A 26,321-nucleotide genomic window follows, 5' to 3' on the forward strand; every position below is an offset into this window, starting at 1 on the left:
CAGCTTACAGGCCTCCTGGGTTCACATCTGCTCTGCCTTTAAATAGCCATCTTTTTTTCCATGCTTGTCTCTGCCAGCCCCTGGCCAAGCCCCATGTCCTGGGTCTTGGCGCTTGGCTCACTTCTCCCTATCTGTGGTTGCCGGGGCATGCCACTCTCCACACCAGGACCCTCTGCCTCTCAGCTCCTTGACACCTTCTCTGAAGACTCTGGCCACATGTACATCCGCTCCACCTAGCCTGGACCTTATCCATACTCAGAACTGCCCTACCTCGGAAGTGATGAGCTTTCTGGTCCCCATTTTGGACCAGAGCTCCTAGCATCCCTCCACCCTCAACTTGACTTGTCTCTTAGCCCTTGGGGAGCTCTAGCCTTTCACTTACTCCAATCCATCCTAGGTCATGGCGGCCACCTTCTGTTGTCACTTACAACTCTGAGTGGCTCCTGTGGTTCCCTAGCACTTGCAGAAAGAACTCATCAACCAGAATGATGCTGAGAGACTATGCTCTAATGTCAGAAGACCTGGGTTCAAATCCCAGGCTCCACCCCTTCCTACACCTATGTCCTTATACAAGTGATTTCTCTTCTCTGAGCCTCACCTGTAACACAGCAGTAACAACAACAGCAACAACTACTACTACTACTAAGAGAAAAGTTAGCATTCATTGAACACTTAGTATGTGCGAAGAATGGCTCTAGCTTTTTACATGTGTTCTCCCTGAATCCTCACAACAACCTATGAGCAAGGTAGTATTCTTACTACTTCCATTTTGCAGATGAGGAAACTGAGGCACCAGTTAAGTCCTACCCTTTGCCTGTGACTCAGCCTAGAGACCCTTTCTGGATACCTCTCCTGCATTCCTCCATGCGCCACGGAACTCAGTTTTACACCTTGTTTTTCTCTACTTCTGGGCCTTTTCAGTTCTTGAAGGTCCCTGTGCCCAAACTTCCTTATAATCTCCAGAGGAGTCTCTCCATCACACACTAAACCTGAGCAGGGGCAGAGCACCAAGGCAGGCATCCTGCTGCTCCAGACTTGCCAGCCCCCTCAGCCACACAGCCCAATGAAAGAAAAATCCACCCAGAAGTGAGGAGGGGCTGCCTTCTAAGGCTGTTTCAAGCCCTGGGGAAATCCTGCAAGGGTCCCAGTAAGGGGGCTTGCTGGAGTGTTCTGAGGTCATATCTGGAGAAGGGAGAGTGCTCAGGACCCACAGGTGGCACCAGACTCTTGGACAGCACTCTCTCTGAAGTTCCTCTAGGCACTACCATCACAGACATTGTCTTTCCCCTGGGAATTCAGGTTGGGGTTTCCAGCACAGCCTTTAGTGGCCCCTGGGAAATTCAGAGAGAGGAACTCAAGGAGACGTGGCTCATTTTTATCCTAGCTGTCAGCTGTGCTTCCACAGGAGGCAGAGAAGGGATAAAGATGGTGAAAGAGAGCAACACCAGCCAGGAGGAGGGCGGGGAGAAGGTGGGACCATACAGAAGTCCCCTGGTGCCCCCAAGACCCAGTGGCTGCCTCCAGTTCACGTTGACACCTGTCTCATTCTAACTCCTGAGGGCAGGCTGCTGTGTGTCTGGCTTTGGCCTGGATGCTTTAAAGAACTTTTAGTTTTGGAAGGAATCTTTGGTTCTGGAGGCAGTTTGTAATACATTCACAGAAGCAGCATGTTATCTGGGAAGGCCCAGAATGAGAGATCAGGAAACCTGACTTTTACTGTGGACTTCACCTCGAACCTGATAGTAGGCGACGACTTCTCAATGAGCTTTAGTTTTCCTTCTGTAAGACAAAGCAATCTCCTGCATAACTGGGACACTGTATCCCTGAATAGCAACTCTCAATATCCCTCTCCCCTGGCCCCTGGCAACCATCATTCTACTCTCCGCTTCAACTGTTTTAGGTTCCTCATGAAAATGGAATCATGCAGCATTTGTCCTCTGTGACTGGCTTACTTCACTTAGCACAATGTCCTCCAGGTTCATCCATGCTGTATCATGTGACAGGATTTCCTTTCTTTTTAAGGCCGAGTAATATTCCATTGTATGAACAAACTATACTTTGTTTACCCATTCGTCCATCAATGGACATTAAGAGGGTAGATTTCATGTGAAGTGTTCTTACCACAATAAAAAACAAAACAAAACAAAGTGATATCAAAATGCCCCTGTCAACTCTCTTAGCTTCTTGAATCCTAAGAGAGTAGTCGTAACGTGATTGGCAAGTTCTCACTGTTTGACAAGGCCAGTACATGGCTCATAAGATGTTTGGTCTTCCTGTCCTCACCATCTCCCTTCAGGCCGAGAAAGGATCAGCCATGACCTCAAGAACTCAGTCAATGGCTAGATTCCACGCTGTCTGTTTGTGCCTTCTATGTACCCTCCTTGTCCTTTCCATCTAACTACATCCTACTCTCCTTTGTGGAACACTAATGCCTCACCTCCTCCTGGAAGCCTCCCTGATTGCCCTGACTCTTAAGACTTCAGCCCATCGTCCTGTTCAGAGCCTAGCTCACACAGCGGAGGATGCTGGGGCTGCCGCGCAACTGTTCTATCTCACAGGTAACTGCTGTTTTTAACTCATGAGGTATGACATTCAGAGAAAAGGATAAAACATAAATGTAAGGTTTAGAGACTACGTGTCAACAGCTTTTTCACTCCATGGTTAGGCACCCCACTGGCTTCTTTCCTGGCATGTCAGAGGGCTGAGGGCCCTGTGGGGCCTCCATACAGACTGGCCAGCTCACGTACACAGGCTGGAGCTCAAACTTCAGGGAGCAGACACATGCTGCTAGGGATCCTGATGCGTTGAGTCTGGGGGTTGCCTGTGGTACTGCAGGTTTCCACGGCCAACTCGGGGCAGCAGGGTTGTAGACTAGGTATACAGAGTAGCTGGCATGAAACCAGGAAGGAGAAAGGGAGGGTGAGTGTAATGGTGGCCCCAATACCATGCTGGGGCCATGGGCACATCTAAACATAGCGGAGAGGATTATCAGCCACAGAACAAGCTCTCTGAGGGTAAGGGCATCCTAACTGTCTCCACACCCAGCCTGTTGGCTCCAGACAGCCCCCAAGCCCTCCAGGACTCTGAACAAGGGGTGTGGGACAAGCCGGTGTCCTGGCCGCCTCCAGACCTGAGCCCCTGGTCTCTGAGAGTCTGTATCCCTCACCCTCCTCTGCTCACACTGCCTTGAGAGGTTCCTTGTTTACTCTGCCGAACTGTCACACCCTCTGCATCGTTACTGGGGAGCTGGTGAGAAGCCAGGCTGGCTCCCAGCTCTGCCCCTCACTGTGCAAAGTAAATTATACACGACCAAACAAGGGTTTTCATTTTATTAAACTGACATGCATCTAAGTTTGTTTCCCTTACTTGACTACAGGAACTGAGTCTAATATATTCATTTATTTATTAGTTTTTTCAAGAATATTTACTGAGTACTATTTTGTGTACCAGGCACTAAGGACACAAATGTAAAAAGAAGTATGGCACAGGGGGTACCTGGGTGGCTCAGTTGGTGAAGCGTCTGCCTTTGGCTCAGGTCATGATCTTGGTCGGGGTCCTGGGATCAAGTCCTGAATTGAGCTCCTGCTAAGTGGGGAGTCTGCTTTTCCCTCTCCCTCTGCCCCTACCCCCACCACTCGTGAGTGTAAGCCTATGCGCGTGCTCTCTCTCTCAAATAAATAAATAAAATCTTAGAAAAAAAAAAGGAAAAAAGAAATGTGGTCCTGCCCTCTTGGAGCTATTCTTACAGGGAAAGGCAAATGGCATGCAAGTAAGCAGAAAAAGAAAGACATAATCACAGCTTGAGATAAGTATGAGGAAGGAAGTAGACAGGAATGCTGCAAGCCAGCACTGCAGAATGAACAGGGGAGACCTCTTTGAGGAGGTGACATTTAATGTGAAACCCTTAGCCAGCTGTGCAAAGGGTGAGATGAGTGCTTCAGGGGGAGGTTACTGCAAGTGCAAAGGCCCTGAGGTGGGTTTAAAGAGTGGACAGAACTTGTTTTTGAATCCATCATGATGCCTGGCCAAGGCCTTGGAGATTGTTGAATTTCATTTGATCTGTCATTAACACATGACAATAGAAGACGAAATGCCAGGGATTTCAAATCTTTAGAGTCTGGTGCCAACACCCAGAAAGGCAGACACAAGAGGAGAAGCAGGCCGAGGGGGTGGGAAGATGCTTAGTTTGATCTGGGATGCACTGAGTCAGAGGTACAGCAGATCCTCCTTACCTTTCAGGGAGTATGTCTAAAGACTACCATACTATATTAAGTATGAATAGCATTACTCTAAAAAACAATGTATGTGCCATAATGAAAAATACTTAGCTACAAAATGCTGAGCTGTAATCACTGATCACAGATCACCTCAACAAATATAATAATGATGAAAAGTTTGAAACACGGTGAGAATTACCAAAATGAGACACAGAGACATGAAGTGAGTAAATACTGCTGGAAAAATGGTACCAACAGACTTGCTTGTCACAAACCTTCAATCTGTGAAGAATGCAGTATCTGTGAAGTACAACACAGTGGAGTGCAATAAAACGCGGTATGCCTAGAGATAGTATGTTTTCTCCTACACATATGTCTATGATAAAGTTCAGTTTATAAAGTAGGCACAGGGGACACCCGAATGGCTCAGTGGGTTAAGTGTCTGCCTTCAGCTCAGGTCATGATCCCCGGGTCCTGGGATCGAATCCCACATTGGGGTTCTAGCTCAGTGGGGAGTCTGCTGCTCCCTCTGCCTCTCCCCCTGCTCATGCATGGGCACCCACTCTCTCTAATAAATAAATAAATAAATAAATAAATAAAATCTTTTTAAAAAATTAAGTAGGCACAGTAAGAGACCAACAGTAGAAATAAAATAGGACAATTATAATAATAGATTATAATAAAAGTTATGTGAATGCGGTCTCTCTAAAAATAAGTTATACAGTACCTTTCTGTACTGTACACACCCTGGTTCTTGTGATGATGTAAGATAATAAAATGCCCGCATGATGATATAAAGTGATACAAATGATGTGGGCGCTGTGACATGGTGTTAGGTGACCACAGGCCTTCTGAATATATGTCAGAAGGAGCATCACTTGCTTCTAGATCAAGGTCATCATGGGTAACTGAAACTACAGAAAGTGAAACTGCGAATAAGGGGGGATGACAGTATCTGTGGGGCTTCCAAGAAGGGACCAAAAGGTTAGCTGGAGGCTGGAGGGGTCAGACCAGGAGGTCAGCTCCAGGAATATGACCTGAGTAGGGCCAGCTGCTGGTCTGGAATAGGCTGCCTGAGCAGAACACAGGATGACAGATGGGTGGGGATGGGAGAGCTCAGGCTTGGGAAATAAGTGCCTAGTGGGGAGGCACAGAGTTGGACAGTCAGAGAGGTGGGAAGAGAACCAGGACAGAAGGCAGCCAATGAAAACCAGGGGAAGAGGGACCTCCCAGGGCGAGAAACCACCAGAGCTGAGGGTCAAGCTCTTGCTGGACAGCATGGAGACCCTGGCTCATGGAGGTCAGGGGAGACTGTACAGGGTGGATAACAGCAGTAAGGGAGGTGGGGGAGTGGGGAAAACTTGAATATGTCCGTGGGCTGAGGGAAGTCCTAAAAAACCTCTGCAGCCCATCTTCCTCTCCTCCACTGACCTGGTCTAGCTCTCAAGGACCATTCCCGCCTTCCTGACTCTGTGCTGCTGTCCCCTGCCCAGAATGCTCTGTCTCTAGACCCTGCCAGTTCTTGCTGGCTCACACTATTCAGGTCCCTGCTGAAAGGTTTCCTCCCCATCATAAGGGCCTTCTCTAAGAAACTGGAACCCTTCCCCACTGCTGGTCAGAATGTAAAAGGGGGCAGCCACTGTGGAAAATGGTATGGCAGTTCCTTAAAAAGTTAAAAATAGAATTATATGATTTAGCAACTCCACTTCTGGGGACACAAAAGAACTGGAAGCAATGTCCTGAAGAGACATCTGTGTACCATGTTCATAGCAGTATTACTCACAATAGCCAAAAAGTAGAAGCAACCCAAGCCCCCATCGACAGATGAATGACAAACAAAATGCGATGGGTACATACAAGTAGAATATTCTTCAGCCTTAAAAAGGAAGAAAACTCTGACACAGGCTACAGCATGGATGTGCCTCAAGGACATTATATTCAGTGAAATAAACTAGTCACAGAAGGACAAATTGCATGTGACCCCATCTCACTTCCATGGTGTCCCCAGAGCAGTCAAAACCAAAGAAGCAGAGAATAGCACAGTGGCTGCCCGGGGCTGGGGAAGGGGGTGGGCAGTTAGCATTTCATGGGGACAGAGTTTCAGTTTGGGGAGATGAAGAGTCCCGTGGATGGACGGTGGAGGTTGTTGTACAACAGGGTGACTGTACTTAATGCCACTGAACTGCACACTTAAAAAGAGTTAAGATGGTGGATTTTTATGTTGGAAAAAAAGCCTTCTCTAGCCTCTCTGCCTAAATGTCCCCCCTTGCCCCACCCCTGGTGCCTGCTCCCACCACCAAGGTCTGTTCTGTGTTTGATGTTATACCACTTTCACTGCCTAAACCCACCCTAGGAGCCTTCTAACTGATGGTTCATCTCCTTCACTAGAGTAGAAACTCCACCAGGGCAGGGAGGCACCTGGTCTGTCTGTGGCTGCTGTGTCTTAAGCCCTTGGAAGGGTGCCTGGAACATAGTAGGTGCTCAGTTGAGTACTTGTAAATAAACTTCTGCTGAAGAGGAGGGACGGGGAGAAACTGGGTGAGGATACAGAGAGAAGATGCAGACGGGAGGGGGTTCATGCTCACCAGGGGACCAGGCTGTTTTCTGGGAAGGAGAACAGGCTGCAGCCTGAGGAAGCTTCTGCAGGTGTAAAAGGGCCTCCCAGGGGCTAGGAGTGAGCACATGCCATAGAGCCAATGTTCAGGGCTGCACTATGCGTTGGGAAGACTGGCATAGAGAAAGCACTTGTAGGAATTTTAGCCAGGTGGGGGACTGGCCTAGTAGTAATAACCGGGGTTCAAGCAGGTGGTTAGAGCGAGGTGGCAGGTGCAAGGCCAGGGGCACGAGGCCGGCAATAAGGCCCAGACCAGGCCGCCTGGATCACGGGTGCAGCCAGAGAAAAGATGACCTGTCTGGGCGGGGCCAGAGAGGGCATCACGGCGATACAGGCCTGCTCCAGAGGACAGAGTAAACTTCTGCACAGGCTCGAGGGTGGACCTGTCAGGGAAATGTGGTGACACCAGGACTCAGACAAAGAGAGGAGGAGGCGGAGGGAGAAGGTGGCTTGGAGAGGCCACCAACTCCTGGACTGGTCTCCAGAGAGCTGGTATTTAGCTTGAAAGGTCTCAGCCAGTCTGAAAACTGGGCTTGCTCTCAGGGAAGACTGACATGCCAGCAGCCTTTGTCTCCTTTCACAGCTGGATCTATTTTTTTTTTAAAGATTTTATTTATTTATTTGACAGACAGAGATCACAAGTAGGCAGAGAGGCAGGCAGAGAGAGAGGAAGAGAAGCAGGCTCCCTTCCGAGCAGAGAGAGAGCCCTATGCGGGGCTCGATCCCAGGATCCTGGGATCGTGACCTGAGCCGAAGGCAGAGGCTTTACCACTTAGCCACCCAGGTGCCCCACAGCTGGATCTATTTTAATGTCCTTCTTTCTTTTTCTTTTTTTGCCCCCTCTTTCCCACCCACACCCCCGAATATCTCTGAGTGGAAGAGAAGGAGAAGTCAGACAGGCAGGCGGGTGGACAGCCGGGCTCAGCTTCCTGTCCTCCTCCAAGTCTCTCTCCTTACAATGTGGCCACCTCAAAAGATCTGGAAAAGTGGAGCCCACCACCTTACAGTTTTTTTTATGTCCAACTCTAGGAAGGGTGGGGCTCACCCCAAACATGCCTCCTGAGGCCCTGGGAAAGCAATTCCACTATCAGTCACACTTTCCCTAGGTCTGCTCCTTGGAGGTGGCTGGAGATGGGAAATCCGGATCCTCCTGCCCCCTCAATGTGACGGAGGCACAGAGGGGAGAGGTCTTTGCCTTTTGGGGAAGGAGAAGTTTCAGAGATGGTGGAAGATGAAAGAATGAGGAGTAAATGCTACCAGACCACCAAAACTTCTACAGCAAGAAGGAGCCAGGAAAGATAGCTCCCTCCAGAAATCTCCCTTCACAGCTGCACACGTCCAACAGTTGGCAAACCCTCCCACACTGATGGCTGCTGGGGGGCGGGGTGCACAGTCATGACCTCTTGGGGGGGGTCACTGTGATGGCAGGTACACAGACTGAAAATGCACCTCTCTGACCCACCAATCCCCTTCTGAGATCTACCCTGGAAAAAAGCTAGTGCATAAGGAGGTGTGGGAACAAGTGCACTGCAATACTGTTGGGAGCATAAAAATTAGAAACACTGTAAAGGTCCCTCAGCAAAACAAAGGACAGCATATCCATAAATTGGAATACCATACAGAAGTAAGAAAAAAATTTAGGATGCTATGAACCAATGTGCTATAAGTGTCTATAAGATACCAATGAGTGAACGCAACCAAGTTATGCCAGGTTTCTTACAGTTTGATATGACTTAATATATGAAAACAACAACTCCACAAACAATATCACCTATTTACCAGTTATAATGAATGATACACATAGGTGAATACAGGGAAAAGGTTCTGGAAAGATACACACCAAACTGCATACCACAGCTACCTCCACGGGGACACAGGGACTAGGAATGAATACCCCAGGGCATCTGACCCACCTGTAATGACTTCATACTTTATGAGGAGAATCCAGTAGAGCACACCTCATGCAATGAAAACCTGACTTTAAAGGCGATTGCCACTATGGTGCATTATGAAAGCCTCGAGGGCAGAAGGGGAGCAATGCTCAGCACAGTTGGTAGATGAGAAGGCTGGGCTCCTGAGGGTGAACTGACCTGCTGTCAAGATGCACGCTTCTCTCTCTGCGCTCTCAGAATGACAGGATGAGGGTGGGCCCTGCCTTTGGCTGGCCATTGGTTCTACATGGCTCTGGCTCCAGGACACAGGAAAGGTCCCTGTCCCAGGCAGGAGCTGCTTCAGTTCTGCCACCCTGCCATTGTCACTGAGCTCAAACGGACCTTGCGTAGGTTGCTTCCCTGTCCTACCCATGGTCCCACCCACTCTGACCTCCATGTTCTTTTACTGTGCGCCAGACACTCATCTCCTCAGATTTACTCTCAAGACTACGGTGAAGTAGGCACCATTATTGTTTTTCCAGTTTTACAGAAGTGGACACAGAGGAACAGAATGGTTAAGAAATCGCCCATTTGCTAGTGACTCAGCTAGCAAGTGTCAAAGTTGAGTATGAACCCCTTGTTCCCTATGCTACCCCACCTCTTGCAAGCTCCTGGGGGTGTCCATGCAGTGGTCTGGAGGCCACAAGGCTGGGGAGCTGACCCAGATGACCACCCATGTCCAGGGCCCTGGGACTTCATGTCTTTACAGTGGTCCTGAGCAAACAGGACCCTCCCTTCTCTTTCTCCCCCTCTGCTTCCCAAATAGTTATTACGCCCCTACTACATGGCTAGCACTTTTACATTTGTGCTCTCATTCAACCCTCCCATAGCCCAGTTACTATTAATGTTCTCATTTTACAGATGGGGAAGCTGAGGTCCTGCAATGGGGAATGACTGGCCCGTGGTAACACAGCTGGAAGAGGAGACACAGTGGTCCCAGAGGAAAGTTTGACAGAGAACCTGGTGCCATGGCGGGGAACCATCACTAGGTGGGGGACCCTGAGGTACAGAAAGTTGCACAGGGGATGCCCCACTGCTCTGTCAGCACTTCAGCTCTTCTTGGCCTGGTACCCAGATCCAACTTCCAGCTTCAGAGTGGGGACCAAATCCCAAATAACAGCTATCTGCTCCCATGCTCCATGACCACGGGGGATGCCCAGAAAAGCCACAACCATTTCTAACTCTAACTGGCACCACTAACTCAAAGCTCCTCTCCCTGCCCTCAAGGAGGCAACAGTTCTTTCTGGGAAGAGAGGAAGAAGTGGAGAGGTAAGAGAAGGCTTCCAGGGCTATAGGGGGAAAACAAACAAACACAGGGCTTGGAGCCAGCCAGACCTCATTTTGAGTCCAACCCCTTCAATCACTAGCAGATTGGCCTTGAGCAAGTCACTTAATGTCTGTGTCCTCCACTACACCACAGGGGTGGTGGTACTAACCTTGAACTTGTTGTAAGGAGTAAAGGGGCATGGATTGTGGAAGACAACACACTCTATTCAGAGAGGGAGAGGAAGGGTCAGGAGCCACCAGGGGAAGGACTGAAGAGGAGCCAGGTGGGAAAAGGACCCCCCCCCCGCACATTCCCACAGCCCTGGGGAGGCAAATTTATGAAGACCCTGAGCAGAGAGATAAATGAACTGAAATCAAGGATATGAAAACAAAATGAAAGACATGATCATCTATACAAAGCTTGGTAAAGGCCAGGCACTTCTGCTGAATGCTTCCACAGGAGTAGCCGTTAATCAACAGGATAGGCCTACCCCAGCCGTAGAAGGAAAGGATGACAAAGAGTGGGAGACAGACACCAGATGAGGTGCCTGAAGGAGGCTAGTCGGAAGGAGGTGATGCTCCTTGGCCTCCCCAGCTACTCCTCTGTAGACAAGCCCAGGAGATGGGGTGGGAGAAATGTCAAGCTGGTCTCAACCTTCCTAGCCTGTCTTCCTGCAGTGGGGGTGTCCCTCTTGGCCTAAATTCGTGGCCCCTGGCCCCTCATGGTGTTTGCTAGTTGACATGGAATAAAGAGCCGAGTGATTCTGGGTGAGTTCTTCACTTCTCTGTTTCGAGACATACCCGAGCTCCAAGAAGCAGTGTGTGGAAGGACTACAATCAGTCAGCGAGTGGAGGTGAAAACGGGCTCCCGAGCACCTGAGCGAGCACATGTAATCACCACCATGTCCCGATGCCCACTGAGAGGTCTGGGCTGCCACTTGGTCCCTACATCAGACAGGGACCCACTGTCTGCCTCCAAACAAGTGACAGTTCTCCTCTCAGCCATACCCCAGCTAAGCACCACTGCAGGGTATGGGAAACCAACTCTCATTCCCAAACTGTCTTCAGTTAATGAAGCTCACATACTTCCCTTAACTTATCCTCATGATTCCCACTTTACAGATGAGGAAACCGAGGCCCACAGGCCTAAGGTCATTAGAATCCAGGTCTGTCTTGATTCAAATCACGCAGCTCTACTTCACTTCAGCCACAAGGGTTCTGGGAAGACCCAAACTGCCTCAGACCCAAGAAGTCAGCAGGAGCAGTCACCCCGGCATCATCAATGCAGGACCCTGTGTATCCTCAGTGTGTCTAAACGCTGCAGTCCCAACTGTGCAGTGACTCAGCCTCTGTATCCAACTTGGGGCCAGCTACTTGCAATCAGCTCCCTCCTCACTAAGAAGGGGTCCAGTACAGTGGATCCTTCACCATCTTCTTTCGGCCTTTACATCTCTGACTTCCCACAACCCACTGACCCCTTGCCCAGGGTGGGGCATCCTACCTTGTGGGTGAGGCTGGGGTGTCTTGGAGCACTGTCCTCCTCCTCCGAGCTTCCCTGCTCTTCATCTGATGACAGGTCCTCTTTGGGGGTGGCCGCCGAGATGGGACAGACCTTATAGGGTTCTGTGTAGGCGCTGGGGTCAGAGCAGAGGAAAGAGAGGGTTAGAGCTCCCTGTCCAGCAAAGGCAAAGTGAATACACCAGGAGCCCTATTAATGTCATAAGCCATTAATGAGCATTCTGTGTGCAAAGCTCCATGCCTGCCCTACATGGGGACCTAGAACTAGATAAGACACAAGCCCAAAAGTCCCTGTGTGCTCCCACTCCAGCCATCTTGGCCTCCTGGTAGTTCCCTGAACATGCCATGCTCTTTGCTGCCTAAGTGCCTTATACATGTTAAGACAGACTTGTCTCTCTGTTAGATATGAGTCAGGCTGTGATGCTGGAGGTACAAATAATTACTGTGAGGGCAAGAGATGTTCAGTCTGATTGGTCCAACAGTCTGGATTGGCCTGGTCAGGCAGCAGGATCTGTTCCCAAGGTGGCCATGTTCCTCTGGGCCTGAATGAGGGATGCAGTGATGCAGGATGGTTCAGGATGTGCATTCTGGACCTTGGTCCCTGCCTTGTCATCAGTTAGATCATGGACAAGACACCACTCGGAGCATCAGTTTCCACCTAGGTGGATAATGATTTCTGTTTTATTTTCTTGCTGGCGCTGTGATGATCAATGCTTGCACAGGTGAGATAACAAACTCATGTGACTATGACTATGACATAGGCATTGCCTGTATTTTTATTCATTCATTCATTCATTCATTCATTCATTCATTCATTTAATCCATAAATGTTTATTGATTGCCTGCTTTATGCCAGGCACAGAGCTAGGCAGAGGGTAACACAGTGGCAAATAAAGCAGATATGGTCCTTGTTTCAAAAAAGGAACCACGAATATATGACCGTAAATAATGATAAGTGAGGGAGAAGAAAAAAGTGCTTTCATAGGGAATAACAAGGGGGAACTGTTTGGACAGGTCAGGGAAGGCTGCTCTGAGGCTGTGAGCAGGAGCACGAGCTCTTTGATAGCGTGAGCAAACTTCCAGGAGAAGCAGCATAAAACACACCAACCTGCAGTAGAAGAATCCTCCTTTTCTCTGAATTCACAACTATCCCCACAGAAGAGGCTCTAACCCCATTACAACCACCTCCTTGCTCTGCTCCCTGCTCTGGGCCTCTCTCTCCACCAAGCAGAGTGGTTGTCTACAACAGGGATCAGGCCATGTCCCCCTCCTATTTGGAAACCTGCAGTAGCTCTCTCCTGCCATGGGCAATGTGGTTCCAGACAACTCACAAAATTTGGTCTTATTAAAGTCTTTCTTTTTTAAAGATCTATTTATTAATTTGAGAGAGAGAGCAAGCATGAGCAGGAGGAACAGAAGGAGAGGGAGAATCTCAAGCAGACTCCATGCTCAGCCTGGAGCCTGATGTGGGGCTCAATCTCAGGACCCTGAGATCATGACCTGAGCTGAAACCAACAGTCAGATATTCAACCAACTGTGCCACCCAGACACTCCTGGTCTTATTAAATTCTAATCAAATACTTATTCCTGCCCTCTGGGAATTCCACAATGTGGCGCTAGAATAATGGATGGATGAATGGATGGAAGGATGGACAGACGGATGGACAGACTGAAGGAGAGGAGGGAGCATTCACTTGCTGAAATGGCTGGGCCAATGCTAGCCCAGGCCTCATGTGGGCAAGGACACTGTTCTTACCTTCGGCCCTGGGCCAGGCGGGGAGAAGCATGGCCAGGGTAGGAGATATCAGGACCAGAAAAACTGAGCCTTAGCCTACAGTGGCACTAGGGGCCACCTTGGAGCTCTTTTTCAACTACTGCAGCAGCCAGAACCAAGGATACCTATCTCCAGAACACCTGGAACCCAAGAAGCAAGGAGCTGAGTCAAGAGCAGGACAGGCATCCCCTGGTCCAGGGGCCATGAGGTCAGGCAGATCAGGGACAAGGTGGCCTATTTTTGCCTGGGCTTCTGTGGACAAAATGTGTGTGTGGTAGCAACTATAGCTCTACTCTTGTGTGCAGATATACAAACTAAGTGCTGACCCAGGGTGAGCCATAATTCACTCTACCATCTAACTGGCTACCCTTCTGACCAGACCTCTTTCTTCTTTTTCAGAACTGACTTTGTTGTCCTTTTCTTTGTTGTCTTAGGATTTTGTTGTCCTAGGAGAGCAAATAGTGGATTCTGCAGCAAGCCCTATACCATTGTGGTGTAAAAAGGCATGTAAACACCTCCCTTCCTAGGGCCACCCTATATCTCCTTCACTGCCCCTTCACTACACCCCTAGGGGCCACCGGAGGTCAGAGGAACACCACACTTGCTTTAGAGAGCTCAGAACCTCCTTCAGGAAAGTGACTGCATGGACCAGTCTTCGGGAGGAGCCCTAGTTCCCTTGCCTGTAGAGCTTCCTGCATCAATTTGCACTGTGTGTGTCCTCAGACAGTGAGTGGAGCCCTTCTCCCCTGCAAGAGGGATAGCCACATTAGGTCCCAGCAGGAGCCCATTATGCTCTGTGGAGGATAGCCAGTAGTGGTGAGGGATGTAGCAGTTAACTGTGCCCTTGGATGGTTCTCCATCTATATCAAGGGAAAGAAGATAGATGCCAGGCCTTTCTAAAATGCCCTGTGAAGGAGCATAGGATTCCCAGCCAAGCATCCCACAGGTGAAGGTATCAGCATCATCCCAGACAGCAAGCTTGAAATCTCAGCATTACCACCTCTCCCAATGTGTGGAGCTGGGTCTCAGGTTGCCAGGCAAAAGGTGGTTTTGTTTTTATTGTCTGTGCTATTATTTTATTTTCTGTTTGAGAAGTGGTAATGTGCAATCTCAGCCACTACTCGAACACAATACCTCTCCCCAATTTACCTTTAAGTCTTCTCTGACTCCACTGGTATCTCTGTCATAGCTCTGCGGCCCAAGCCAACTCTTGCCTGGACATCTGTGACCATTGCTTTCCTGGTCTCTCCCATTCCACCCTGGCTGGCCTCCAATCTGTTCCCACCCAGCAGCCAGAGAGAACCTCCTCAAAACCCAATCTGATTGGGTCACCCTCTCGCTTGCATTGTTCGGGGACATACTGGTGCCATTGGGATTCAGCCCCAACACCTCAGGCTGCCATAGGCTCTGCTCAACTTGGGATGTAAAACAGTGGGTGTCCTTGGACTTGATGCTGCCAGGAAGTCTCCCCAGCATTGGACACTACCTCAGGCCAAGCAGAGGATTGGATTCCACAAAACAGAGCCATGGGTGACACTGGGGAGAGAGTCATGGAAGCCAAACCCTTAGAGAGGGGGAAGGGCTGGCTCAAGGTCATGTGGCGAATCTGGGCCAACACACATTGCCTCCGAGGATGCCTCTTCCTATGCTTGATCCCATTTTGGATATGTGAAAACAGAGGCCAACTGTGCCACCCAGACACTCCTTGGTCTCTAAGACCAATGTGTGGAGCTGTGTCTCAGGTCGCCAGGCAAAAGGTGGTTTGGTTTTTATCGTCTATGCTATTATTTTATTTTCTGTTTGAGAGGTGATAATGTGCAGAGATTTGAGCTCACACTCTCGAGTCAGACTGCCTGCATTCAAATTCTGTCTCAGCCCAGTACCGGCCATGTTAACTTCACCAAGCCTCAGGGGTGCCTAATTCACTGAGGTGTTGGGAGGATTCAATGAGTTACATAATGTAAAACACTTAGAGCCATGCCTAACGCATAACTCACTAACTGGGAGCTCTCTCATTAGCAGCTCAGCTCTAGCTGCATACAGCTGTTCTACTATTGACTTACTATTTTCTTTAAGTCAACCCATTTTTAACATGTGCTAACACTATGACCTCATCCCAAGTGATAACACCCATGAAGTCACAGTGTGTGACTTCACATAATTATTAATCTATAACAGTTTGACTAACATTATGTTAGAGACCCACAGACCTCACAGACACAAACACGGTTAACTCTGAACCACCGACCATCCACCCACAACCAAGCTCAGCCATGGCCAGGAACTGGCTCAAGATCTTTCATTCTACTTCCTCCTCTGACTTCAGTTTTTAAGAAAGATGTAGAATGGAAGTCAGAAGACAAAGGTTTGGGTGTTATGATTATATTTCTGATGCATTTATTTCAGTGTCCTATTTAGGGATTGTGAACACAACAAACGGAGAAAAACTGGCATTAAAAATATGCTTTCACAATATAAAAGAGCAAGTATAATCCAATGCCTTTGCAGATTCAATGAAAGTTGTAGTGACAGACCTGATTTTGGACAGAAGTCATTCATTTAATAAGCAAAGAAAATATTCTAAGACCACAAGTGTCAACATAGCTGCCCCTACCAAGCCTTCATATTTGCTACCAGGTTGATCTTCAAAGACAGGGAAGAAAACAACTCTGAGAAATGTTTTTGACAACTTCATGCTCCAACAGGCTCTAGTAGAACTTGTGTCCTGTGTAACTACTTCTTCCCTTGGGGAGTCCGACCCAGAACCGTGACATATCCCATCCATCTCACCAGTCTGTCAACATGAATCTCCCAGACGGGTCCTTTGCAAAGGTTTTGATACTCTGTATTTTTAGCCATGGTTCCTGTTTTGTTTCTCAGTCATTCAAAAAAAAAAAAAAATGCCTACTAGGAATCCTTTGTGTTTTAGATTCTGCACTACAGATGCTGGTAGGCCATGGGTGAACAAGTAGACATTATGGATAATGCCCATTGGAATCACAACTGAGATGCCGTCTCCAGATAGCTTATTTGACCATAACAATATATTACATATGAAAAAGCCTTCTAACCCACCCACTTACCCATCTACATATTCTTTCATCCACCCACCCATTCATCTCTCCAACCACCTATCCACTTAGCCATCCATCCACCTGCCTACCCTGCCACCTTTCTATCCCTCACTTACTTATTCAACAAACAGGGATTAGCATATACTTCAAGGAGCTCAAACATGGAGAAGTTAAAGATGACTAAAATACTCTCTCTGATTTGTAGAAAGTACAGTGTAGTAGGGTAGTCATCTTGTCTCCAAGAAAGTACAGTGCAAAGTATTGGTTAAGAGGGTGGGCTCAGAAGTCAGGCTGAATTGGTTTGAATCCCAACTCTATCCCTTTAAGCAAGTTACTAAACCTTCCCATGCCTTCATTTTTTTGTGTGTTTGTTTTTAAATCTGTAAATCAAGGGCAATGACACATGCCAGGAAAAATCAGCAAAAGGGTTAGGCAGTTAGGACTAGTAAGTTTAGAGACCAAGTGGCCTAGAAATCTGGCATCAGGTCAGAGGAGATTCACTGTGTGACTTTAGGCAAGTCACCCAATTTCTCTGTTTCCCATCTGTAAAGTGGGAATTACTATGTAGATTCACTGAGGGATTAAATGAGAACATAATGGGGAAAGTGGTCACTGGCTGGCACACAGTAGGTACTTTCTGGCCAGCCCACAAAAGGGCCAAGTTCTAAACCCCTAGACTAGTCTCCACAGAGCTGTATCCTCCCTCTGAGTTGATGTGTGTTTTAAAAGGAACATAAATTAGAGCTGCCCAGAGCTCATTACCTTAAATGACCCTCCAAATGAGCACAGTCCTCTCCAGCAGCCTAGAGTCGTAAAAGGACATGTGCATCCACGTGGGGGGACGAATAGTTTGTAACCCGGCCCAGGGCTGTCCAGCTCTGCCCATTAAATCCCGTTCTAGTGACACTCACTGGGAGCCATAACCCTAAGCACAGCCAAAATGGCTTAACAACTCATAAAAAAGGAACGCTTGCCTCACCGAGAATCTGTCGGCGGGCACTCTGGCCCCAGACTCCATCCTTGCTGGTACAATGATATGTGCGAAGGAGGCCAGATTGCAGATGTAACATCCTTTGGCTCCTCTGACATAGGCTGAGACCTTTCTGAAGTTTGCCAGCTCAGCGAGGAGGGGCAGGGGGCTTCAGGGCTGCTCTCTGGGAGCTGGAAAGTTGGAGATGGAGACAAGATGACTACCCTAATTAGCAGAACAGCTGGAAGAGCTTAGAAGTGGAAGGGCTGGCTGCACAACCAGGGATTTCCAAACCCTCAGACATTCAGTCCTGCCCCCTGCCTACTTCCTCCCACTCCCTCACCCCCAGGCACCTTCACAGTTCACTTGATCCCTCCAGACCTTCCCCAGGTTGCACTTTCTGCTCTGAGACTTCCTTGTCACTCAGAATTGACCCCTTCCACGTTCCCCTTCCTCAAAGGGACATTAAGACTTTCACAGATACGGCCATCATCTGCACTGTAACTGGGAACCTTCCATCTAATACAGTGGAAGTTGCTTAAGATGGGGGTCAGAGACCCGGGAGTCCTGGATTCACCACTAACCCAATGCACTATCTGGGCTACAGGACTGTCAAGGTGGGCCTCAGTTTCCACACCTGTAAATTGCAGGTGGAGAACAAGACCCCCAGGTATGTGAAATCATGTACTGAAACCAGATAGCATACATCCCACAGCCTAAAAGCAGCTGCCTGTCTGTCTCCACACCACTGGAGTGAATCTCTGCTTTGTTCCCTCTTGGAGGGAATGCATCCTGCACCCAGGGTCAGCCAAGGGATAGGGCTTGTAATGGTTCCCAGAAACATGATTGAAGGAGAGGCTTTTTTAAAAATTTAATTTCCATTTTTTGCTAAGTAAAAACAGAAGTACATCCTTGCTCTCCATCCTATGACATCTCCACCCCTCTTCTTGAAATACAGCATCAGTGGTTTTGTAAGAATTTGTTTTCTTATAACAATAGCTCTATTGAGATATAATTCACAAATCCTAAAATTTTGTCCTTTTAAAGTGTACAATTCAGTGCTTTTTAGTGTATCCACAGAATTGTGCAACCATCATCACTACTTAATTTTAGAACATTTTCATCAACCCCCAAAGAAACCCCATACCATTCAGGAGTCAATCACTAGGACTGGTCCCTAGCTCCAGGCAACCACTAATTTACCACTGTGTGTCTCTATGGATTTGCCTTTTTCGGGACATTCATAGAAATGGAATCCTATAATCCTTTTGTATGTGGCTGCTTTTTTTTTTTTTTTTTTAAAGATTTTATTTATTTATCTGACAGAGAGAGATCACAAGCAGGCAGAGAGGCAGGCAGAGAGAGAGGAGGAAGCAGGCTCCCCGCCGAGCAGAGAGCCCGATGCGGGGCTCGATCCCAGGATCCTGAGATCATGACCTGAGCCGAAGGCAGCGGCTTAACCCACTGAGCCACCCAGGCGCCCCGTGTGTGGCTGCTTTAACTTTGCACAATGTTTTCAAGGTTTATCCATGGTATAGCATGTATCAGCTCCTCATTCTATTTTATGGCTGATTAATATTGCCCTATAAGTCTGTACCGCATTTTGTTTTTCCATTCACCTGTGGATAGACATTTCGATGGCTTCCACTTTTTGGCTGTTTGAAGAGTGTTTCTATGAACACTCATGTGTAAGTTTTTTTACGTGGACACATGTTTTCATTTCTCTTGAGTCTATATATAGGAGTTGAGGTCATATGGTAACTCTATGTTTAAGATCTTGAGGAACTGCCAGACTGTTTTTTGGCTGTGCCATTTGATAATCCCACTGGCAATGTTGAGGGTTTCAATTTCTCACCATCCTCATCAATACCTGTTATTGTCTGTCTTTTTAATTTTAGCCTTCCCAGTGGGTTTGAAGTGGTTTTATAGGGATTTTCAAGGAATTCTGTTCTCCTTGATTCCAGTTCAGCCTCCTTTTGCTCCAAACAAACATCTTTCTCTTCTAGCCAAAGGGAAACACAACTATAACTATGATGGCTTTCTTTTTAGTGAATTCATGAAAGTTCAGAGGTCCAGGGGGGGAAATATTAATACTTTTGGAAGATCTTCAGAAGTCTCATAAAATGATAGACTAATATAAAGGTAACATACTAAAGAAAAATTACCAGTCAGAGCCCCAAACTCACTGGAGGGATCATCTTTCAGGTTCTGGCTTTGGGAAGCGGTCACTACCCTCCTCCAACATGGGGAGGTGCAGACAGCACAGGAAGAATCCTGCATTTCTGGCCCTTAGCAGCAGCCCCACTGCTGGCACAGGGGCCTGGCTCTGCCACTGACCCCTTAGCATTGCAGCCATCTCTGGCACCCCAGCAAAGGATAAGGTTAAAGGACACATTTCACCTCTTGAGAGCAGGTGGCAGTTCTGCCACTTGTCAGCCCAATGACCCTAGGCCAGTTGCTTAACCTGCCCAGCTTTCTCCTTTGTAAAAGGGAGATGGTAACAGTACTTACTTTCCCAGGGTCTAGAAGATGATGTCTGTGAGTGAGGCGGGTAAATTGCTCAGCACAGTGCCCGACAGTTTTATCTGCTACAATCATCTGAACTAAACACCAGGGCTGAATTCATCAAGAGGAGTTCCTCAAGGTCATACAGACCCAGGTTCTAGTCCTACCTCTGTGACCAGCTTGCTGTGTGACACTGGGTGGGTCCTTTCCTCTTCCTGGACATCAGCTTCCTCATCCCCATATTTCCTCAAAATAAGGGAGTTAGAGGACCTCGGAAGGCCGTTCCCAACGTGATGTTCTGTGCCTTTATGTCCACAGGGGTCCACCACAAAGCTGAGGAAGTTTGTCCTGGTGATTCCTGCACATGTCTGCCTTCCTCAGCCCTTACATGCAGCCAAACCGCTGACCCACGGGCCCATGGACACCTCTGTGCCCTCCCATCTCTGAGCCTCTTCCTGCCCACCCCTTCCTCCACTTGCCACCGAACCCCTCCCCACCGAAGTCTACACACACACCAGTTCTTTCAGGAAGCCTTCTGTTTCTCTCCTGCTGGAAGGGGTTCCCATCACAGCTCATATTTTGTGCCTACCGTTATTTATGTGCCTGTATTAGCTCCCCCATCAGCACAGTTATTTCAGGGAGGGGAATCACCGGCTTGTGATATACTCTGCATCTTCCATGAATAGCACATAGTAGGTGCACAACAAACATGTGTTGAACCACTTGTCCCACCCCAGCAGATTTATCTGACTTGCCGTCAGCCTGTCGGTGACGGCCTCCCTATTCTTCCCTATCCAGCAGGTGCACCACACCTTTGGTGGAAGTGGTACCTGCAGGTGTTGCCAGCACTGAGGATGCTGTGGCTAGCCAAGTCTTAACAGATAAACGGGCTTTCTTTTACTACTCAGGCCATCATTTTATATTACTTCAAAAATGGCTGCGGGTAGGGGTTGGGAGAGGCACTCTGTGGGGTGGCTCTCATTCAGCCAAAGGTTCAGTGGGTGCTGAAATACTGGTGGCTGGGATTCCCTTAGTTTCCTCATCTGTAAGATGGGCTCCATAGCTGTCGGTCCAAAGCACCCAGTCCGGAGCAGGAGGAGACTTGGACACATTGTTCTCCTACCATCTCTGCTCTGGGATTCAGAGTAAGTGAGACCACAGGAGAGGCAGAAGGGAGGGGAACCACTGCTGCCACCTCAGACAGCTGGAGAGGATGTGGTAGCTGGAGATTCATGGAGAACACTATAATTCTATAACCACAGACCACATCTGAAGCTGCCAAGAGCTCGGAGAGGGGTCATTTGTGGTTTCTTTGTGTGGTGATCTGAAAAACAATCCCCTCTTCCCACCCCTCCCTTCCACAAGGACGGAGCTAGCCAATAATACCAGGGGCAGCTACGATTGTGGCGGAAAGAGAGCCGGTGATTTGGTGCTCACTATGTGCCGGGGACTGCAAATTCTTCCCCACCACTGTATCCTGTAAGTTATTACCATGCCATTTTACAGATGGAGAAGCAAGCACAGACAGAAGTGCAAAGCTGGGATCTGAACACAGGGAATCTGGTTCAGAGCCTGTCCTTCGAACTACTCACCTATCCCACATCTACACTGCAGTAGCAGCAGCTAAGGGTTACTGAGCAGTGTGCCTGGCACGCCTCATGCATTACCCTGCAGATCCTCTCAACAACTTAGCTCGGCAGGCACCGTTACCATCCTCACTTCTCATCTCAAGAAACTGAGGCTCTGTGAGGGTAACTTCCCCAAGGTCCACCCTGTTCTTCTCCTTCCACCAACCCAGACAGAGCCACCAGTGAACCCCAGCTGGACCCACTTATTAGACATGTTAATTCTTCTGGTTCACTGTTGCCTTCTCTGTGCTGGGGAGACAGGCATGAGAACGTATGAGAAGGGCCAGGACGCACAGGAGTATCCGCAGTGCAACAACACAAGGAGGGCAGAGGGCGAGGGCCTTTCTGACACACATAAACACAGAGTCACATGTGGCCAGAGTGGGACATCTGGATGGGGGACACAGAAGGAATCAATCACACAAATCCAGACAGAAACAAACACACTAAGGCTTAGACACACACACACACACACACACACACACGCACGAGTCTTGTCATGTCTTGTCACATGACTCATCTTTTTTTTTTTAATAAACATATAATATATTTTTATCCCCAGGGGTACAGGTCTTCACATGACTCATCTTGTGGCCTTGCTGAACTATATCTGCCTCTTTTGCCCCAAATAGGGAAGAAACATTTTCGGAGAAATGCCACCTTTAGCCAAAGGCCTTTAAGATCCTATAAATCTGCCTTGCTTCTCTAGGGCAGGGACCGCCTTTTAAGAACAGATGCCTAGGAAATGTCTGCTGACCTGACTCCCTCATGGTCGGGCCTAGGGTCAGTGGCTGATGGGTTCTCCTCTCTAGACCCAGGTCCAACCTCAACTCCTATTCCAGGAAGCCTTCCCTGACCACTGAGACAGGTCTACTGGGAAGCTAATGAGGCTTACGCTTCAGGCCCCGTACCTACATGGGTCCCTTTCAAGGCTCTGTAGATTATTAAATATTCTTCACTGTATATTCTTTTTCTTAAAGAGAACCCACAGATTGCATACGCTTCACAGCCTGCCCCTGTCTGGCCACACCTGCTTACAGAAGAAGCCCTGCTCCCCTTGACATGGCCCTGTACCCACAGTCAGCCCTCATCTGGCTATGGCCTTAGGTTTTCACATGTTTTTTTCTCCCTCCCCAGACTGTAAGCTCCTTCCTGCCAGCCAAGAGCACTGAATTCTGCATAGAACACCTGCTGGCTTTTGTTGGCTCATGGGGATGGGGAGAGCACCTCCAGCCAGGCTCCTGGCATCCCTAAACAGGTGTGGATTTGGAGCACTCCAAAATCAGAGTGCCCTACCCAGTACAGGCACACCAGTGCCCAGAGGATGGAACACCCAGTATGTGCACTGCCTCACCAACACAATCTACATTTGTTGAAGGTCTGCCCCATGCCTGGCACTGGGGACACAGGGGTAAAAGAGAGCCTTCTTATCTGCCCCTCAGGCACTCATGGCCTGTTGGGAAAGCAGACAGGACAGATCAACAAGATACAAGGTGGTGAGGGCTATGAGGAAGCAACTCAGACAAAGGAACCCTAAACCTGTGTGTGTGTGGTGAGGAGAGGGCCACAGGAGGGCTCCAGCCCAGGGCGAGACCTGAGCTGAGTGTGAAGGTTGAGCAGAAGACAAAGGAAAGAGAGTGGTAGGGAAGAACATTCCAGGGAAGTTTAAGCAAAGAGAGAAATGCTGGGTCCTGTGTGCAGGGAACCAGAATCACCCACTACTTGTTAAGGAGAGCTGGGAGAAAAGGCTGGCAAGGCAGCAGAGCAGGGCTAAGGCACCAGAACTGTGTGTCCCAGGGGTCATGAGGAGCCAGCGAAAGGTTTTAGCCGGTGGGGGGAAGGACCTGCCTAGTTTTGCTCCCTGGAGAGTTCGCCCTGGCCACGTGTGTGTGAACAGCAGTGGGAGACATGCGGGAGGGGAGGCTGGGAGACCAGAGGCGGCTAGCCAGAGGTGAGGCTTGGGCTCAGGCAAGCCTGTGGGACACAATGTATTGTCTTCCTCATTTCACTGATGAGAAGACCGAGGCCCCAAGGTACCAGGAGATTGGCTCAGGGAGACACAGTTAGCAAGTGGCAGTTCCAAGATCAAATTCAGGTCTTCTATCCCTAAATATAATCCTTGTTTCTTAAAGTGTGAAATCAGGTATATGAAAGCAACACAGTGCCTGCCACCTACACGGATTATATTAACATATTATTTATTATTAATAAATTATATAATATTATTATTATTATTATATTAACATATTAACATTCAATGAATGTTAGTTCCCTTTCCAATTCTTATTCAGGCTTAAAAAAAATAGCCTATACTCCTAATATAATCAATACAGGGAATATTTTTACAAAATTTCAGTTTATACACACTTCTTCAGGAACACTTCTGTGGCATAAGTGAAGCCAATCTGTACTCCCTGGGTTATAGGGCTGAAGGGGGCTGGCCTGTTCTTTCACCATCCTGCTTCTCACAGCTGGGCGGTGAGCTTGCTATACACATGTTAGGACTGCAGCAAGTGCCCATTTAACAGGTGGGGAAATTGAGGTCCAGGGCGGGAAGGACTAAAGGCAGATCTCCTGTTACCCAGCTTAATGCTCTTTCCACTGCTCCTAGCAGCCTCCCCCAGGAGGAGGGGGTCAACAGCCTGGGTGTTTTGGAGGCAGGCAGGGCGTGGCAGTTTTGGAGGGAAGAGGCCCAGGGAGGGGTGGGGCTGCCTGGGAAGTGGGACCTTTCCCTTCAACAACAACAAAAAGTCTCGTCCTTGGGGTGGGAAGAGGGGCACCCGCCCTCAGCCCTCCCACCAGCGCCCAGACACATCTTCTGGGCTCCCAGAGGCTGGCTGCCCCCGCCCCCCCACCTCTCAGGCCTTGTCCTGCATTTCCTGTAAATACCGACACTTCCTCCCCTGGGAGGGCCTGGCAGTGATGGAGCCACACCCGGCTGGCTTGCCACACAATGGCTGGGCCACTCCACACCCCAGGCCGTCCCTGGGACTCAGAGAAATGCCACCCTTTGCTAGAGCTGGCCAATCCAATGCTGCCATGACAAAGGTGGGCAAAGTAAGGTTTGGGCAGGGGGAGAAGTTTGGCCTGGGCTGCACAGCCAGTCTGCAGCAAAATGCATGGTCACGTCTCACTCATCTCTCTACTCCAACACCATCTACACTGCCTACCACAGGCTGAGTCCTGGCAGTGAAAATGCTGGTTAGGAGCAGACTCTGGAGCCAGCCCTACCTGGGTTTCCAAAACCTGTTCTCTGCCACTCACCAGCTATGTGACCTTGGGCAAGTTTTCTGTGCCTCACTGTCTTCATGTGTAAAATGGGGGAAAACAATAATACCAATCTCAGTTATTTTGTGAGGATTTAGTGAGTTGACATATGTAGAAAGCACCTAGGCCAGTGCCTGGAACAAAGCTCTATGTTATAGCAGCTTTTAAAGGTCCACTGAAAACTCCATCCAGGACAGACCCAGGTCTCCAGGCCACAGCCCACCGGGGATGCATGTGGGGGTTGGATTTCCAAACTCAAAACAGTCCAGGGCTAGAAGCGTTGTTTGGGGAGTCAGGAGACCTCTGTTTTGCCAGTGATTCACCCTGTGAACTTTAGCAAAACCACTTCCTTCCTCTGTGCCTTGGTGTCTTCAGCTATTAAACAGTGATCAAAATCCCTGCTCTGGACCTCATGGGTTGTTGGGGGAATCAAACGAGACAACAGGCAGGAAAGCAAATCGATGTGTTAGGTGTTTAAGGTTAGAGCTGGCATTCCCAAACAAATCATCACAAAACCTAGTCTTCAACAATAAACTCGTAAAGTCTTTCTTGGTACAGTATCGACAGTACGGCTACACTGAGAGCCCCCTGTGCCCTGGCCCCTGGGCAAGCACCTACCTGTAATCTCTCATTTACTCCTGGGGACCGGTCCATGAGCCGGGTGGTAGCAGCCCATGTCAAGGCTTACGAAACAGGCTGTGAGGTGCTGGCATCAGGACTAGAACAGATTTCTTTGACTCCAAAGAGACTATGTATGCTGCCTTTAGGAGAGTGGTTCCTTCAATATAAGGCTCCAAGAGTGGGCCATGAAGGACTTCCTTACCTCTGCGCTAAGATCTGCACTGAACTCTATCGCCTACACACACCCCTGCATACTCCACCTCAGGGGATTCTCCCCACAAACCCGTAAAGACAGGTACCAGCACCTCAAACAAAGAGAAGGAAGTGAGGCCTAGGGAGGTGAAGCAGCCTGCCCGGGGTCCCACATTAGGAGGGTAGAAATGGAAGGCCAGGACCTAGGTATCCGGTCCCATGCCTAGAACTCTCCCTTGTAGGACGACACTTCTTTGTTCCCTGCATGGACCTCAGAGGATGCTGAATGGTGGTTCCTGATTCCAGACCCAGCGTGGGGGCATGTCAGGACCCAGGCTGCCGTGTGAGCACTTTTTGGGGCCGATGGCTGAGTATCTGGAAGTATTTAGGAGTTGTGAGGCAAAGCCTGCTTTCTTTTTCTTTTTTTTTTTTTCCTTTTCTTTTCTTTTTCTTTTCTTTTTTTTTTGGCCAGTAACTGCTTTGAAATATGGGTTCTGAGGGCTGGGCTGCAGTGCCAGCTGGCACAGCCTTCTTTCCACACGCCCAGGACAGAGACTACAACAACGGAAGGCTGGAAAACTGCACATCGTGTAGGCTATTCTGTGAACATTTCCAATTCCATTTCTGAAAGAAAGTGCTGGAAAAGAGGCAATGAACTGGAAAACAGAACTCTTGAGGACAGTGTGGCACCTTCTTCCTCAACCCCATCCTCACAAATCCTATCCTTCAGCTCCCCCACCCCTG

The 26,321-nt window shown here is 48.8% G+C and overlaps 1 protein-coding gene across 3 annotated transcripts in view; it reads right to left on the bottom strand.

The window, feature by feature from the left end:
- Nucleotides 1-26,321, bottom strand: part of LOC111143940 (FYVE, RhoGEF and PH domain containing 5) — a 120,654-nt gene that overhangs the window by 57,852 nt on the left and 36,481 nt on the right. For all 3 annotated transcript variants that reach the window (XM_022497975.1, XM_022497976.1, XM_022497977.1), the window contains one exon: nt 11,530-11,662. In XM_022497975.1, the coding sequence (XP_022353683.1) occupies nt 11,530-11,662 (133 nt within the window). The remainder of the gene's footprint in view (nt 1-11,529; nt 11,663-26,321) is intronic.

The sequence above is a fragment of the Enhydra lutris genome, unplaced genomic scaffold (assembly GCF_002288905.1).
Source record: "Enhydra lutris kenyoni isolate GAN:26980312 unplaced genomic scaffold, ASM228890v2 scaffoldscaffold10, whole genome shotgun sequence".
NCBI lineage: Eukaryota > Metazoa > Chordata > Mammalia > Carnivora > Mustelidae > Enhydra > Enhydra lutris.